At 34.2% G+C, this 14,122-nt stretch overlaps 1 protein-coding gene across 4 annotated transcripts in view; it reads left to right on the top strand.

Moving 5' to 3' along the window:
• EHBP1 (EH domain binding protein 1) overlaps window positions 1–14,122 on the top strand; it is a 348,334-nt gene that overhangs the window by 130,075 nt on the left and 204,137 nt on the right. For all 4 annotated transcript variants that reach the window (XM_060169057.1, XM_060169058.1, XM_060169056.1 and 1 more), the window contains exons 6-7: window positions 9,471–9,652; window positions 12,657–12,796. In XM_060169057.1, coding sequence (XP_060025040.1) covers window positions 9,471–9,652; window positions 12,657–12,796 — 322 coding nt within the window. The remainder of the gene's footprint in view (window positions 1–9,470; window positions 9,653–12,656; window positions 12,797–14,122) is intronic.

Below are 14,122 nucleotides of genomic sequence, written 5' to 3'. Positions count from 1 at the left end.
CAAGTGAAAATTAGAATTGTAAAAAATTACACTCACCACGTTAATTTTGATAGTTTCCCAATGCATAAAGATATATGTGATGGAACATATATGTGATCTTTCCAACATCATACTGGAAGTCCTTGCTGATGCAGTAAGAGAAGAAAAGGAAATTAAAAGTATACAGATTGGGAAGGAAGATATAAAACTGTCTTTGTTCACAGAATGCATGATTATCTATGTAGGAAATCTGAAAGAATCAACAAAAAACCTCCTAGAACTAATGAGTCATTATAGCAGGGTTGCAGGATACAAGGTTTATATACAAAAGTCATTTGCTTTCCTATATACCAACAATGAACAAGAGGAATTTGAAATTAAAAGCATAATTCCATTTATATTATCACCCCCCAAAATGAAATACTTAGCTATAAATCTAACAAAATATGTACAAGACCTATATGAGAAATACTACAAAACTCTGATGAACAGAATCAAAGAACTAAATAAATTGAGAGATATTCCATGTTCATGAATAGAAAGACTCAATATTGTCAAGATGTCACTTCTTTCCAACTTGATCTGTATATTCAGTGCAATCCCAGTGAAAATCTCAGCAAGTTATATTATGGATATCAACAAACTGATTCTAAAGTTTATATGGAGAGGCAAAGACCCAGAATACCCAACATGGTAGTAAAAGAGAAGAACAATGTTGGAGGACCAACACTACCTAAAGTCAAGGGTTAAAACAAAGCTATAGTAATCAAGACAGTATGGTATTGGCAAAAGAATAGATACATAATGGAACAGAATTGCGAGCCCAGAAAGAGGCCCTCATAAATATAGTCAACTGGTCTTTGACAAAGGAGCAACACAGTGGAGCAAAGGTAGTCTTTTCAACAAATGGTGCTGGAACAACTGGACATCCACTTGCACAAAGATGAATCTAGACAGAGACTTTACACCCTTCACACAAATTAACTCAAAGTGGATCATAGACCTAAATGTAAAATGCAAAACTGTAAAACTCTGAGAAGGTAACACAGGACAAAACCTAGATGACCTTGGGTAGGATGATGCCTTTTTAGATACCACACCAAAGGTATGATCCATGAAAAAATAATGGGTAAGTTCGACTTCATCAAAATTGAAAGCTTTTGTTTTGCTAAAGAATGAGAAGACAAACCACAGACAGGGAGGAAATATTTGCAAAAGACACATCTGATAAAGGACTGTTATCCAAAATACACAAGGAAACAAATAAGAAAACAAACAACTCAATTTAAAAAATGTGGCAAAAACCTTAAGAGGCACCTCCCCGAAGACGATATACAGGTGGCAAATAGGCATATGAAAAAAAAGCTCCACATCATATGTCATTAGGGAAATGCAAATTAAAACAACAAGATACCACCACACACCTCTTAGAATGGCCAAAATCTGTCACACTGACAACACCTAATGCTGGAGAGGATGTGGAGCAACAGGAACTCTCATGCATTGCTGGTGGGAATGCAAAATGGTACAGCCACTTTGGGACAGTTTGGCACTTTCTTACAAAATGAAACATACTCTTACCATATGATCCAGCATCTCACTCCTTGATATTTACCCAAAGGAAATGAAAACCGTTGTCCACACAGAAACCTGCACATGGATGTTTATAGCAGCTTTATTCATAATTGCCAAAACTTGGAAGCAACCAAGATATTCTTCAGTAGATGAATGGATAAACTGTGGTACATACAGACAATAGAAAATTATTCAGTGTTAAAAAGAAAAGCCATGGAGGAGCCTTAAATGCATATTACTGAATGAAAGAAGCCAATCTGAAAACGCTATATATACTGTATGATTCCAACTAGTTGATGTTCTGGAAAAGGCAAAACTATGGAGACAGTAAAAAGATCAGTGGTTGCCAGTGATGGGGTGTGGAGGAGATGAATAGGCAGAACACAGAGGATGATTAGGGCAGTGAAATACCCTATATATCATAATGATGGGTATATGTCATTAAAAATCTATCCAAACCAATAGAATGTACAGCCCGCGAGTGAACCCTAAAGTAAACTATGGACTTTGGGTGATTATGATATGTCAGTGTAGGTTTGTCTGTGGTAAACAGTTTACCATTCTGGTGAGTGATATTGATAATGGGGTAGGCTGTGCACGTGTGGGAGCAGGAGATCTATGGGAAATCTCTTTACCTCCCTCTCAGTTTTGTTGCACACCTCAAACTGCTCTAAAAATATAGTCTTAAAAAAGAAAGTATATATATTCCTCATAAAAATATGTTAACGTATGAGTTGATTAGTTATGTTTGAATGAACGAAATATTTTCTAAATTTCTGATATTTTTTAGTAGGGAAAATATTGACAGGCATAACCCACATAAACAAAAGCTCTTTGTAGTTCTCAATTAAAGCATGTAAAAGGGTCTTGAGATAAAAACATTTGAGAACCATTCATCTAAACTCTCCAGTAAAAGACAGATTATCAGACTGGATTCAAAAATTTTCTGGATACATGCTATTTACAAGAGACAATCCTAAAATAAAAGGTTATATCAGAAAGAGCAAGAGGAACCTGCGATGAAGTCTCTGAGCAGCTTCTCAATTCTTTCACTTATTTATTTTTTGATTTGTGTCCTTTAGAAAATGTCCCATAACCTCACATTTGAAATTTCTACTGCTCTGTTTGTCCTTATCACATAGGAAATACCATGATTTGGTGCGATAGGTGACTTTGCATAAAAATGATCCTGTTGTGAAAATAGACAGCAGTACACACCAGTTAAATACTTTTAAAGACCCTGATCAATTATGAAAACTGATCATAAGTCAGGCTATAAAGCTTGTCTTAATACATTTTGAAAGATTAACATTACAAAAATTACATTCTGTGACCCTAAATCAATTAAATAGTAATCATTACATAAAGATAAGTAGAAAAACTCCATAAAGAAGAAAAAAGTTTATAAACATCTCATGAGTCAAAGAACTTGTAATGAAAGATTAGAAAATATTTAACTACAGAATAACAAAAATAATTCATACTAAAAATGTGAGACATATTTAAAGCAGTGCTTAGAGAAATATATAGCCTTAAATGCTTACATCAGGAAAGAAGTAATGCTCCGAATTCAGGAGTTAGAACAGAATATACCCAAGGAAAATAGGAATAAAGAGCAGCAGAAACTACTGAAATAGAAATATACATTCACTCCAAAGAATCAAGAAAGCTAAAAGTCACTGATTTGGAACGCCCAATGAAAGAGACAATTTATAACAAGCATTATCTAGGAACAAAAAGAGTGTGAGAAGGCACAAACAGTGCTGGGAATAAAGAAATGTACAAAACGATAGATTCTGCAGAGATTAAAATAGTAAAAAGATATTTTAAATAGTTTTATGTTACTAAATTTGAAATATTGGCAGAATACTTATCTAAACTGATTTAGGGAGACATTGTACATCTACCTCTGTAATCATTAAAGAAATTTTATCAGTAATTAGAAACCTTTCCCAAAAGGAAACAGGCTTAGGTAACTTTGGATGTTTTTTGAATGTTTCCCAGGAATGTGGAGTTGCTTTAATTCTAGAAAATCTACTAATTTACCACATTAATCTGCCATAGATTCAAGGTTAAAAAAATCTTAAATTATCCCAAAAGATAAAGCTTTGGTAGTTAAGGCAATATTGTCTTGTTCTGAGGTTAGAACAATTGGCTAGTGGTACCAAATTAGAAATCATTGACCTGTATATTGAGACCAGATTTTTGGTAGAGTGGGCATTGTAGATGGGGGAAAGGATGGATATATGTGGACTATTTAATAAATAGTGCTGTGATAATTATTTACCCATAATTTTTTTAAAAGTGAAATTGGATCCCTATCTTAAAACGTACACAAAAATTAATTCCAGATGGCAATGACTCTTAAATATGAAAAGCAGAGGTATAAAAGTTTTGAAGGAGTGGGAGGAAAGCTTTATGACCTCAGGGTTGGGAAGATTTTCTCAAGCAAAATGCAAAACCACAAACCATAAAGGAAAATGTTGACTTTGAAATTGGGTTCATTCAAAAGATTCCACAAGGAATGAAAATACAAGCTAAAAACTGAAAGAAGATGTTAATAGCACATATAAGTGACAATGGATTCAGTACCAGAATGCATATGTAATTAGTAATCAAAAGATAAACAGCATGGTAGGAAAAAGTACAAAAGATTTCACAGAAGAGGAAACACGTGACCAATAAACTATGAAAGGATAATCGATGCATTAGTAATCAGGGGAATGCAATTAAGACTGTAATGAGGTAATATTTAATAATCTCAGATTGGCAAAAATGAAAAAGAAAATACCAAGTGTTGATAAATGTGGAACAATGGAAACACTTAGGGAATGTAAATTAATAAAGCCACTTTGGATTACAATTTGACATTTTCTGGTAAAGCTGAACGTGTACATATCCTATGACCCATTCTAGAAATATATCCTAGGCAAATTCTTGCATGTGTGCATGAGGATATAGACATAAGAATATTGATAGCTTTGTTAATAATTCCATATAAATAAATAAAACTCAAACAACCATGTTCATCAACAGTAAAATGGATAGACAAACTGTAGAATATTCATGTAATGGAATACTAGGAGCAGTGAAATTTAATGAATTACAGCTGTACACATCAACGTAGATAAATATCAAGAACTTAGTGATGAACATAAGAAACAAGTTACAAAAATGTTAATGTTGTTTCATTATAAAAAGTTAAAAAGCATGCAGAACTAGACAATATATTCTTTTTTCATTTTTTGTTGTGGTAAAATATACATAACATAAAATGTACCGTTTTAAATATTTTTAAGTGTGCAGTTTGTGGCATTAACTACACTGACAGTATTGTGTGACCTTTACCACTGTCTGTTTCTGGAACTTTTTCATCATCCCAAATACAAACTCTTTACCCATTAAACAATAACTCTTCATCTCCCCTCCTCTCATTGCCTGGTAATCTCTGTTCTACCTTCTGTCTCTATAAATGTACCTATTTCTCATATAAGTGGAATCATACAATATCTGTCCTTTTGTGTCTGGCTTATTTCACTTAGTAAAATGTCCTCAGGGTTCATTCATGATGTAGCATGTGTCAGAATTTCATTCCTTTTAAGGCTGAATATTCCAATGTATGGATATACCACTTCTTGTTTATCCATTCATTAGTAATATACTCTTTAGGGATGCATACATAGGTAGTATTCCTTTTTTGAAAACGGGAAGGGAAGAAGTAACCCAAAATTCAGGGTCTGGTTACCTTTGGAGGAGGGAATGGGACGGATGCAATTTCAGAGGGAAAATGAAGATTTTAAGGTACTGGTATTGTTCTATTTCTTGAGCAGGATGGTCGGTACAGGATGTTCATTTTATTATTCATTAAGTAGTACTTGTATATTTTATACTTTAGTATGTGTGATGTATTCCACAGTTTAAAAAAAACCTCAAATGATAATGCCATTAATTTTCAGTGTGTTATAAAAAACCTGATAATTAAGGTATTAGTACATGACAGAATTTTTTAGAACATTCTATGTAATAAAGCTCTGAAAAATCATAAAATCTAAGTAAGCTCCTTCTCTCCTTTCCCCAACCCCCAGTTTTCTTAATATGGGAGAAAGAGTTAAATTTCTAGCAGGTGGTTTATTTTATTTGATGTTTTAATAGGTAGAGAAAATCAGTCAAATATTTTAATAGGAGAGGCATTATATTAATTGTATTTATCTTGGGATACATAATAAATGAAACATTATATAATGAACTATTCTGTAAGAAGACCCTAACTTGAATAATTTGGACAAGAGATGTTCTCTCCAGATGTTCTGGTCCATAAATATTAATAATAAATACTGTTTATTCAATACCTACTATATGCTAAAAACTCTACTAGGTATTTTCATATGTTACTGCAAGAATTTATTTAGGACATATTTCTAGGATGGGAATTATTGCTGAGTCGTAAAGTATTCATCTGTTCAACTTTACGAGGTAATGTCAAATTGTTTTCCAAAATGGCTGTATCCATCAAAACTCTCTCCAGTAGTGTTAAGAGAGTTTGCATTGTCCCTCATCCTTATTAACACTTGGTATTATCCAAACTTGAAAATACTTGCCAGTCTGAGAGTGTGAAACTGAGGCTCAGATACGTGAAGAAATATGCCAAAGATTAGCTAGTGAATAAGTGCTGGTGTCACATTCTAATTCAGATTTGTCTGATTACAACTGTAATAAGGTGGAATCTCAAAGAAATGGAAATATATAGGCTAAGTCTTTTTTATAACAGAGAATAATTATGAAAAATGAGATTAAAATTTCTTTTATGTAGTAATTTCCTTAGGGGAAGTATTTCTGAAAGTGTGATTTTCGATTAACTGGATCAGAATCACCTGGTAGAAGGGGTGTGCTTCTGGGAGGGACAGGATGGGAAATAGGAGGGGGGTACTTATTATTTTTAGAAATGCAGCAGATTCTTGAGCCCATCTCTAGTTTTACTAGTTCAGGATCTCTAGGGGTGAGATCCAGGTATCTAAACTATCTAAAGCTTTCTTAGTTTTATTTTTGTTTTTTAATAAGCACTGAAGTTTAAGAACTTCTGCTTTAGGGATTTTGAAGTAATTCCCCGAATACTGCCAGGTTCACATACAAACAGAGGTATAAACATGAGCCCAGAGTCAGAAACTTAGTCTTAGACATATGTAAACATTCACTTCTTATTGACTTCTGTTATCTAGCGTCCTTTCTCTAAGGGTTCCTCTTACTGTTTCTTTCTTTTACTTCTCTCCTCTTATCCAACCTTCATGCGAAATGAAATAGCATTAGGACTTTGACAACAGTATAATTCTCTCTAAACTCTCTCTGCCAGGCTGACCCCTGGTGTTTTAAGGAAGGACAAAAGTGTACGAAAGACATATAGCAGTGCAATCAGTTATTTTATTCTTCGTTATAGAACTGATGATAACAATGATATCAATTTTGGGTGGGTAAATATATAAACTTGATGGTTATAAACAGTGAAAATTCATGGAGCTGGGGTTAGAGCCATGAAAGATACTTATGTCTTTCTCATTTTTGTTCTTGTAAAAAATGCATTTTCTATGACTAGCTAATTTTAAAGAGGAAAACAATGACTGAGCTGGGTAAAGAATTACTAGAAACATCATTTAGGCCCCTTTTCCCATCAAGGACACAGACTCTAAGTGAGATCCTATGTTAATATTAGAAATGGATGTTGTAGACTCAAAAGAGCTCTATTCTGCTCACCTGCTCAGACCTTACAAGGGGCCATTTTCATTGTTGCTGAGCAAGTAATTGCTTAATTAAGTGGTACAGCTAATTCTATTGTGTTTAGAATTTAGTAGCTTTCATTTCCTTTTGTTTCAGAGATACCAATATACCAAATACTTTAAAACTCTCTGAGTTCAGCAGAAAACCTTTCTACGTAATTTTTACCTTAAAAATGAAATTGACAGAATGTTAATCATCAAAACTAGATTTTGCAGGAATCATCCTTAAACTAGGCTTTCAAAATTATGCTCATTTCCAAGTTATCTTAATTTTTATAGTTTGATTATCTGGTTATAAAATTAAATAATTACTCTTAAGGGATCAATGTCATATTTTATGAAACAGATTTGTTTAACAAATCTGAAAATAATATGTAGCAATTTTTATGTCATGCTTTGAAAACAGAGGCTTTAAATCCTATATTTTATGTAGTAGTTGTTAACTATTCTAAAGGTACAATAAGAGATTATTGTTCATATCAGTGTAATAAATTGATACTCCCTGATCATACTTTTTCATTTTGCACATTGTCAGAACCTTGGACCTTAATCTTATTCTTTGATTGACAGTAGCGACCAGGGAAAGAACACTTGTATTGTTTGGGATAGTCACATCTGTTCAACTTGATTCAGTTGAGGGTATTTGCATATTCTTAAGTATTTCTTCTGAGAGGGCTTAAATCCTTCTCAAGAGCTTGATGCATTTTTGAAATTCATTCATAAAGTATCTACATGCACTAATAGTCCTGTATAATATTGCTGTGCACAATCTGACAGATAAGACCACATTTTAAAACAAGGTATTCTTTAGGGATACTACGTTACATTTTTACTTGTTCTGCTGGCAGAAATGTCATTTTTTTGGAAAAAGGCCATTTTAATATTTTGATTAAATTAATATATCCTTATTTTAGGCAAGTTTGTCAATCATAGGACAAATAAGGATTTATTAAATAATAATTCAGAAGTTAATGGTAGTTTTTTCTGCCTTGGTTGGAAAATTGAGTAATTTTATAGAAAACCATTGTAGAGTTTGAATGGATATCTATTTGGTCTCCTTATTTTATAGGGAAGATTACCAAGGCTCAAGTTTACTGACTTACTCAAGGTCACACTGCTTGGAAATTAGGTTTTATTTTAGGTCTGAACTCTCAGACCAGTAAAGCCCAAGGATTGCTGGTATATGACTTTGGGTTTACATTATTTATATATTACCCTATATCTAGGATTTCCCCCTACCATTAGAATACATAGTCAAGGATTATGTCTTATTCATCTTCATATCTTTCCAGAATTGACACCATGTCTTATACATAGTTAATGCCCAGTCATTATTTTGCTGTTCTGTTTTCATTATTTTCCTAGTCTATTATGCTATAAAGGATAATTTTGAAATGAGATAGCTTATTAATGGAATGTTAAAAATCTTTGATAGCAAATAGGTTTCATTTTGTGTTCCATTTCTAGTGAATTGGCAAGAGCTGTATGGAGAAGACTTGAGATCTGCAGGGGTCGATTAGCAGTGTCCACCACAGGCATAGGATAAGAGAACCCAATTCTTTCTAACTTGATTTATGTGATCTTAGGGAAGGAAGAGAGGACTTTAGACTGGAGTGAGCAGAAAAGGCCCTGGGAAGAATTAAGTCTCAAAGTGCAGGATAGATAGAATTCAGAGACTGCAGAAAAAACGAGGTAGAATGCCACAGAGGCTGGGGTTCTATAAGAAACTGGAATTGTTCAGAAAGAAGAGATACCGCTAGGGTACATTAAATATAATTAAAGTAAGGGAAACAATTGTTGAGTACTTTTGATACCTAGCCTTGTGCTAGATCCTCTTTTTACAGGAACCCTGGAGACCTTCTGTAGTTTGCATTCCTTGCTTTTCCTTTCCTGAGGTATTTAGGATTGTTCTAGTCTTCCCTTATTTCTCTGAGACAGCTCTCTCCAATTTTCTATCTGCCTTACTTACTTAAAGATATGAAAGTTGTGATATAACCTTATTACAATTTTTTTCAACATTATGTTATAGGAATTCATTGGAAAGGGAAGTCTCAACTGCTATTTAATCATATTATTAAAAGAACATTCAAAAATATTTGGCTGTAAAGTAAGTAACTCCAAATTACATAATGATTTTTTACCTTCCAGGAATCCCCTTCTGGTCGAAGGAAAGCTCTTGCTACCACCAGCATCAACATGAAACAGTATGCAAGCCCAATGCCAACTCAGACTGATGTCAAGTTAAAATTCAAGCCATTGTCTAAAAAAGTTGTATCTGCCACTCTTCAGTTTTCATTATCTTGCATTTTCCTTCGGGAAGGAAAAGCCACGTAAGTTTCTTTTATCAAATAAGCTGTTTTAGAGTATATTTTAAAACACGGTGCGTAAATAGCTTTTGACTTAGTAAACTGTTAACAGTTGAGAATATCCTACTGCATACCTATCATTCCGGCCAATTCTTTGTTTCAGAGGCTGAATTAGATGTACTCCTTGTTATTTATAGTCTCTTTCAACTCTAGAGAATGATCAATAATATAAAAATGACTATAGCAATTTTCAAAAATTTAAATTGTATATTATAGGTTATCATAAGGGTCTGTTTTATATTTCAGTGTCTTCAGTGTAAGTAGTTGTACTCTGGAGTCCACAGTTCAATTTGTAGAGCTGTTTGATGCAGCTGAGGCATGAGAGGAAGCCAAAATGAAAAGTTTAGGATAAGAGGAATGAAAGAATTAAAGGAACTTTTGCCAATGCATATTCTTTGGCTCAGCCTTCCAATACTTGTATAGGAAGGTATAGTACAGTTACATAACCAGTTTGCTATGACCATTATCTTTTTCAAATATCACTTCTTAAGCACTGAATAGGCATTGCACAAAGATAACTCCTACACCCAGTTCTAGTCTCCTAAAAGAGTAAAATTCTAACTGGTTAAAAAGAGGTAAACAGGACTTCCCTGGTGGCTCAGTGGTTGAGAGTCCGCCTGCTGATTCAGGGGACGCGGGTTCGTGCCCCAGTCCGGGAAGATCCCACGTGCCACGGAGCGGCTGGGCCCGTGGGCCGTGACCACTGAGCCTGCGTGTCCGGAGCCTGTGCTCCGCAACAGGAGAGGCCACAACAGTGAGAGGCCCGCGTACCAGAAAAAAAAAGAAAAAAGAAAAAAGAGGTAAACATACCTAGAACAGGAAAAAATTAGTATTATTTATCTTAGTTGTTCCATACAGTCAAATCAATGGTAAGTGTGAGTTTTGGGTGTAATGAAAGGGTTAGCGCCTACTTGGAGTGGAAAATCAGTGAGAGGAGAAATGGAAATTCTGTGCCTGAGACTTAAAAGGTGATAGGAAGAAGGCAGCTATGAACATTTCAGTCTAATCTGCATCACAGTTCTGAATGTGTTTGACTTAGTGGAATGTGGTTACTGTAATTGGCCATGTCTACTTGACTGATTAGACTGGATTCTGTGCGTCAGTCAAAAAGAGATGTTTGGCACTCATCTACAGGGCAACAAATGACTTGGTAGATAACAGTAAGCCTCTTCTCTAGAAAGTTGGCTTCTATGTGAGTGTGGTGGAGGGACAGTGCAGGATGGAAGCAATTAGTCTTTCATCTCAGGACTTTAAATTGTAGACTTAAATATTGAAAAGTTTAAAATAAAGACCTTACTCTGAAGTTCAAGCCAAAATGAAAGGAAAGGAAACACAGAAAGAAGAGAGAAAAAGTCAGAGAAGATCTTTTGAAGGTGGACTCCTTTCCGCTGGGCAGAAGCAGTAAGTGATTTAGCACCATTCATTGGAATTTGGGTGAGAGGAAATTCAAACTAAATGTCTCAATTTGAGTGGAGAATGCTCTCAGAACACCCTAAACCACCTCTCTATCTCCTCATTCCTTTCCTACTCACCTTTCCCAAAGAAGAATGTTCAGGGTGAAAATATAGGAGATAAAATTAAGCAAGTTAACATTTTAAGAACACTGTTATATATTGAAATTATACCCTGGTGATGGGAAAGCAGTTTGTAAGACATTCATATAAGGTAATACAACTGTTTTTGTCCATGCAGACTTTGTGCCACTAAATTTGTCTTAAAAGGGGGAAATGATTTTGTTAACTCTAAGCTTATATGAGATAAAATGCAAAGAATTTCAAAAACCAATTTAGCCTGCAAAATCATACCATATTTAGAAGTGAATTTTTTTTTTTTCCCCCGGTACACGGGCCTCTCACTGTTGTGGCCTCTCCCGTTGCGGAGCACAGGCTCCGACGCGCAGGCTCAGCGGCCATGGCTCACAGGCCCAGCCGCTCTGCGGCATGTGGGATCTTCCCGGACTGGGACATGAGCCCATGTCCCCTGCATCGGCAGGCGGACTCTCAACCACTGCGCCACCAGGGAAGCCCTAGAAGTGAATGTTAACAAGCATTACTTTGCAAAGGAAACAGTGGTTTTGTTTTGTTTTTATTTTATTGTGGTAAAAACATGAGAAACAGTGTTTTAATTCAGTTTTCTGAATTTGGAGGAAGTATAGCTGATTGAAATTTAGTTTGTATGTATCATGTTAGAAATATGTTTCATTCACTGTAGTTTATTTGAAATTTAAAGTAAAATAATAGGTCAAGAAAACTTAAATTATTTAACATTTAGAGTATTTAATATAAACTTTAAATTTATACTTAAAATACTTCAAGATATAAAAACATATTTACATTTTGTCAAATGTATGGTATTTAACTAACCCAAGTCATTTTCTATCCTGTAATTCTTAAAAAGGCTAGGCTTTTGGGTGCTAGTTCAATTACTGTAGTTTTTTAACTTTAGGGGAGTTTTAACTCCTTTGAGAAAAATGCACAGTTAAACAAGATTTAAATATAATTTACAGGGGTTTACCACTTCTTTTTACTCCTACCCACAAAACCAAAAGGGTTCATGGACTTCAGATTAAGAATTTCTATTCTAATTCCTTCTGCAAACTTGAATATTTTTAAAGTCTAGATCTCATCTGATTTGCAAACTATCCCATTGTTTTATGAAACAAGTTTTTGTTTCCAGACTTCATGATCAGAAAACCATACTTTAATTCCATGAAGAAAATTTTAGATCTGCAGCACAGAATTAAACTAACTCCTAACCAGTTAGTTTTAATCCTGTTTGCTTTCTATTAATTCAATGTGCCATTTAAAAATTAATGAATGAATATTTAGATTGCTCAGTAGTTTTGTATAACTGTTTAAAAAGTCTTGTTAATGTTTAGAAAGAAGAAATGTATTAATATTATTTTCTTAAGAAACAACCCTTTTGAAGGTAATGTCATTTAATAAATTGTGTATTATCATTGATATAGGGATGAAGACATGCAAAGTTTGGCTAGTTTGATGAGTATGAAGCAAGCTGACATTGGCAATTTAGATGACTTTGAGGAAGATAATGAAGATGATGATGAGAACCGAGTGAACCAAGAGGAAAAGGCAGCAAAAATTACAGGTTGGTGTTATTTGCATTAAACTAAAAATTTATCTGTTTTTTTTGCAGAGTTGAAAAACTCATTCTTGTTTCCCAGGAAAAAACAACTCCACTAACAAGGTATTGTTTCTTTCCCAAGGCTTCTTAATATAATATACCATTTAGCTCTCTGGAAACTTTACATGCTGATGGAAATAACAGATTTTAGCAGTTTAAGATCAAGTCCAAGGCTAGCCAAGAAAGCATCAAACTTTATTGGAACTACTGATTATAGTATAAAGTAGCCTAAAGATGTTCGTACTTATTTTGTCAATGTATGGATGAACCCTCTATAAGTAAAAATCTGTCTTAAGGGTAAGATGAGAAGATGCATTGGCTGCCTTCTCCTAGCTCCTGTTCATTTATTCACATAAATTGTATGGACATTCTTTGTTTTGAATTTGTACACATCTTATGTATCCTTATATCTAGACACTTCCATGCAAGTATTTCTTATAGCTGGTTTGATCAAACTACTAAGATGGTAAGTGGTTAGAACCTCTTTGTATTAATTGGTCAATAAATGTTTATCATCAATCTGGCTAGCACCCTTAAGGAATTGATGTTACACCTTTATTATTGGAGTGAAAATCAAGCACTGTATAATACTCCTTTCATCTAATAAATTGCTGTAAATTTCTGGATTGTTATCCCTTGACTTCTATCATCTGTTCACGTCTTGGTGACTTTTCCAAATTCATTGGACACTTCGGCACCCATCTCTTGGCTTTGCCTAAATTCTTGCTGTCGTATGGGGGAATTCCATTGATCACATGGATGACCAATTTAATTTCTTAGTCAAAAACTTCTGTGACTTCCTCAACTCCAGTGACCTTCATCTCTACAATACTTCTGTTATAAGGAATTGATCAGACTTGTATGCAAAGACAGATGTTTTGTCCTGAGCAAATTTTATAAATTGCAGTTGACCCTTAAACAACACTGGTTTGAACTGCATAGGTCCACTTGTATGTAGATATTTTTCAATAGTAAATACTGAGTGCTACACGATCTGTAGATGCAAATATGTAAGAACTGAGGACTTGGAGGAAGCATGAATACAGAGGGCCGACTATAAGTTATATGTGGATTTTCCACTGTACAGAGGGTTGATGCCCCTAAACTCTGTTTTATTCAAGGGTCAACTGTATTATTTTCTAATTTATGATTGCCATTTTGATTTCCTATTTAACCCAGGAATGTTTAGGAGAATGTGCTTTGTCGTGGGTTGTGTTTATTTCTAGTTTGTTTATTTCTAGTTTAATTTAATTCAAATAAGATTCTGAAGCCTGTCATATTTCAATTTTT

The sequence above is a fragment of the Lagenorhynchus albirostris genome, chromosome 13 (assembly GCF_949774975.1).
Source record: "Lagenorhynchus albirostris chromosome 13, mLagAlb1.1, whole genome shotgun sequence".
In the NCBI taxonomy this organism is placed as follows: Eukaryota; Metazoa; Chordata; class Mammalia; order Artiodactyla; family Delphinidae; genus Lagenorhynchus; species Lagenorhynchus albirostris.
This window is presented reverse-complemented; position numbering and strand designations above follow the sequence as displayed.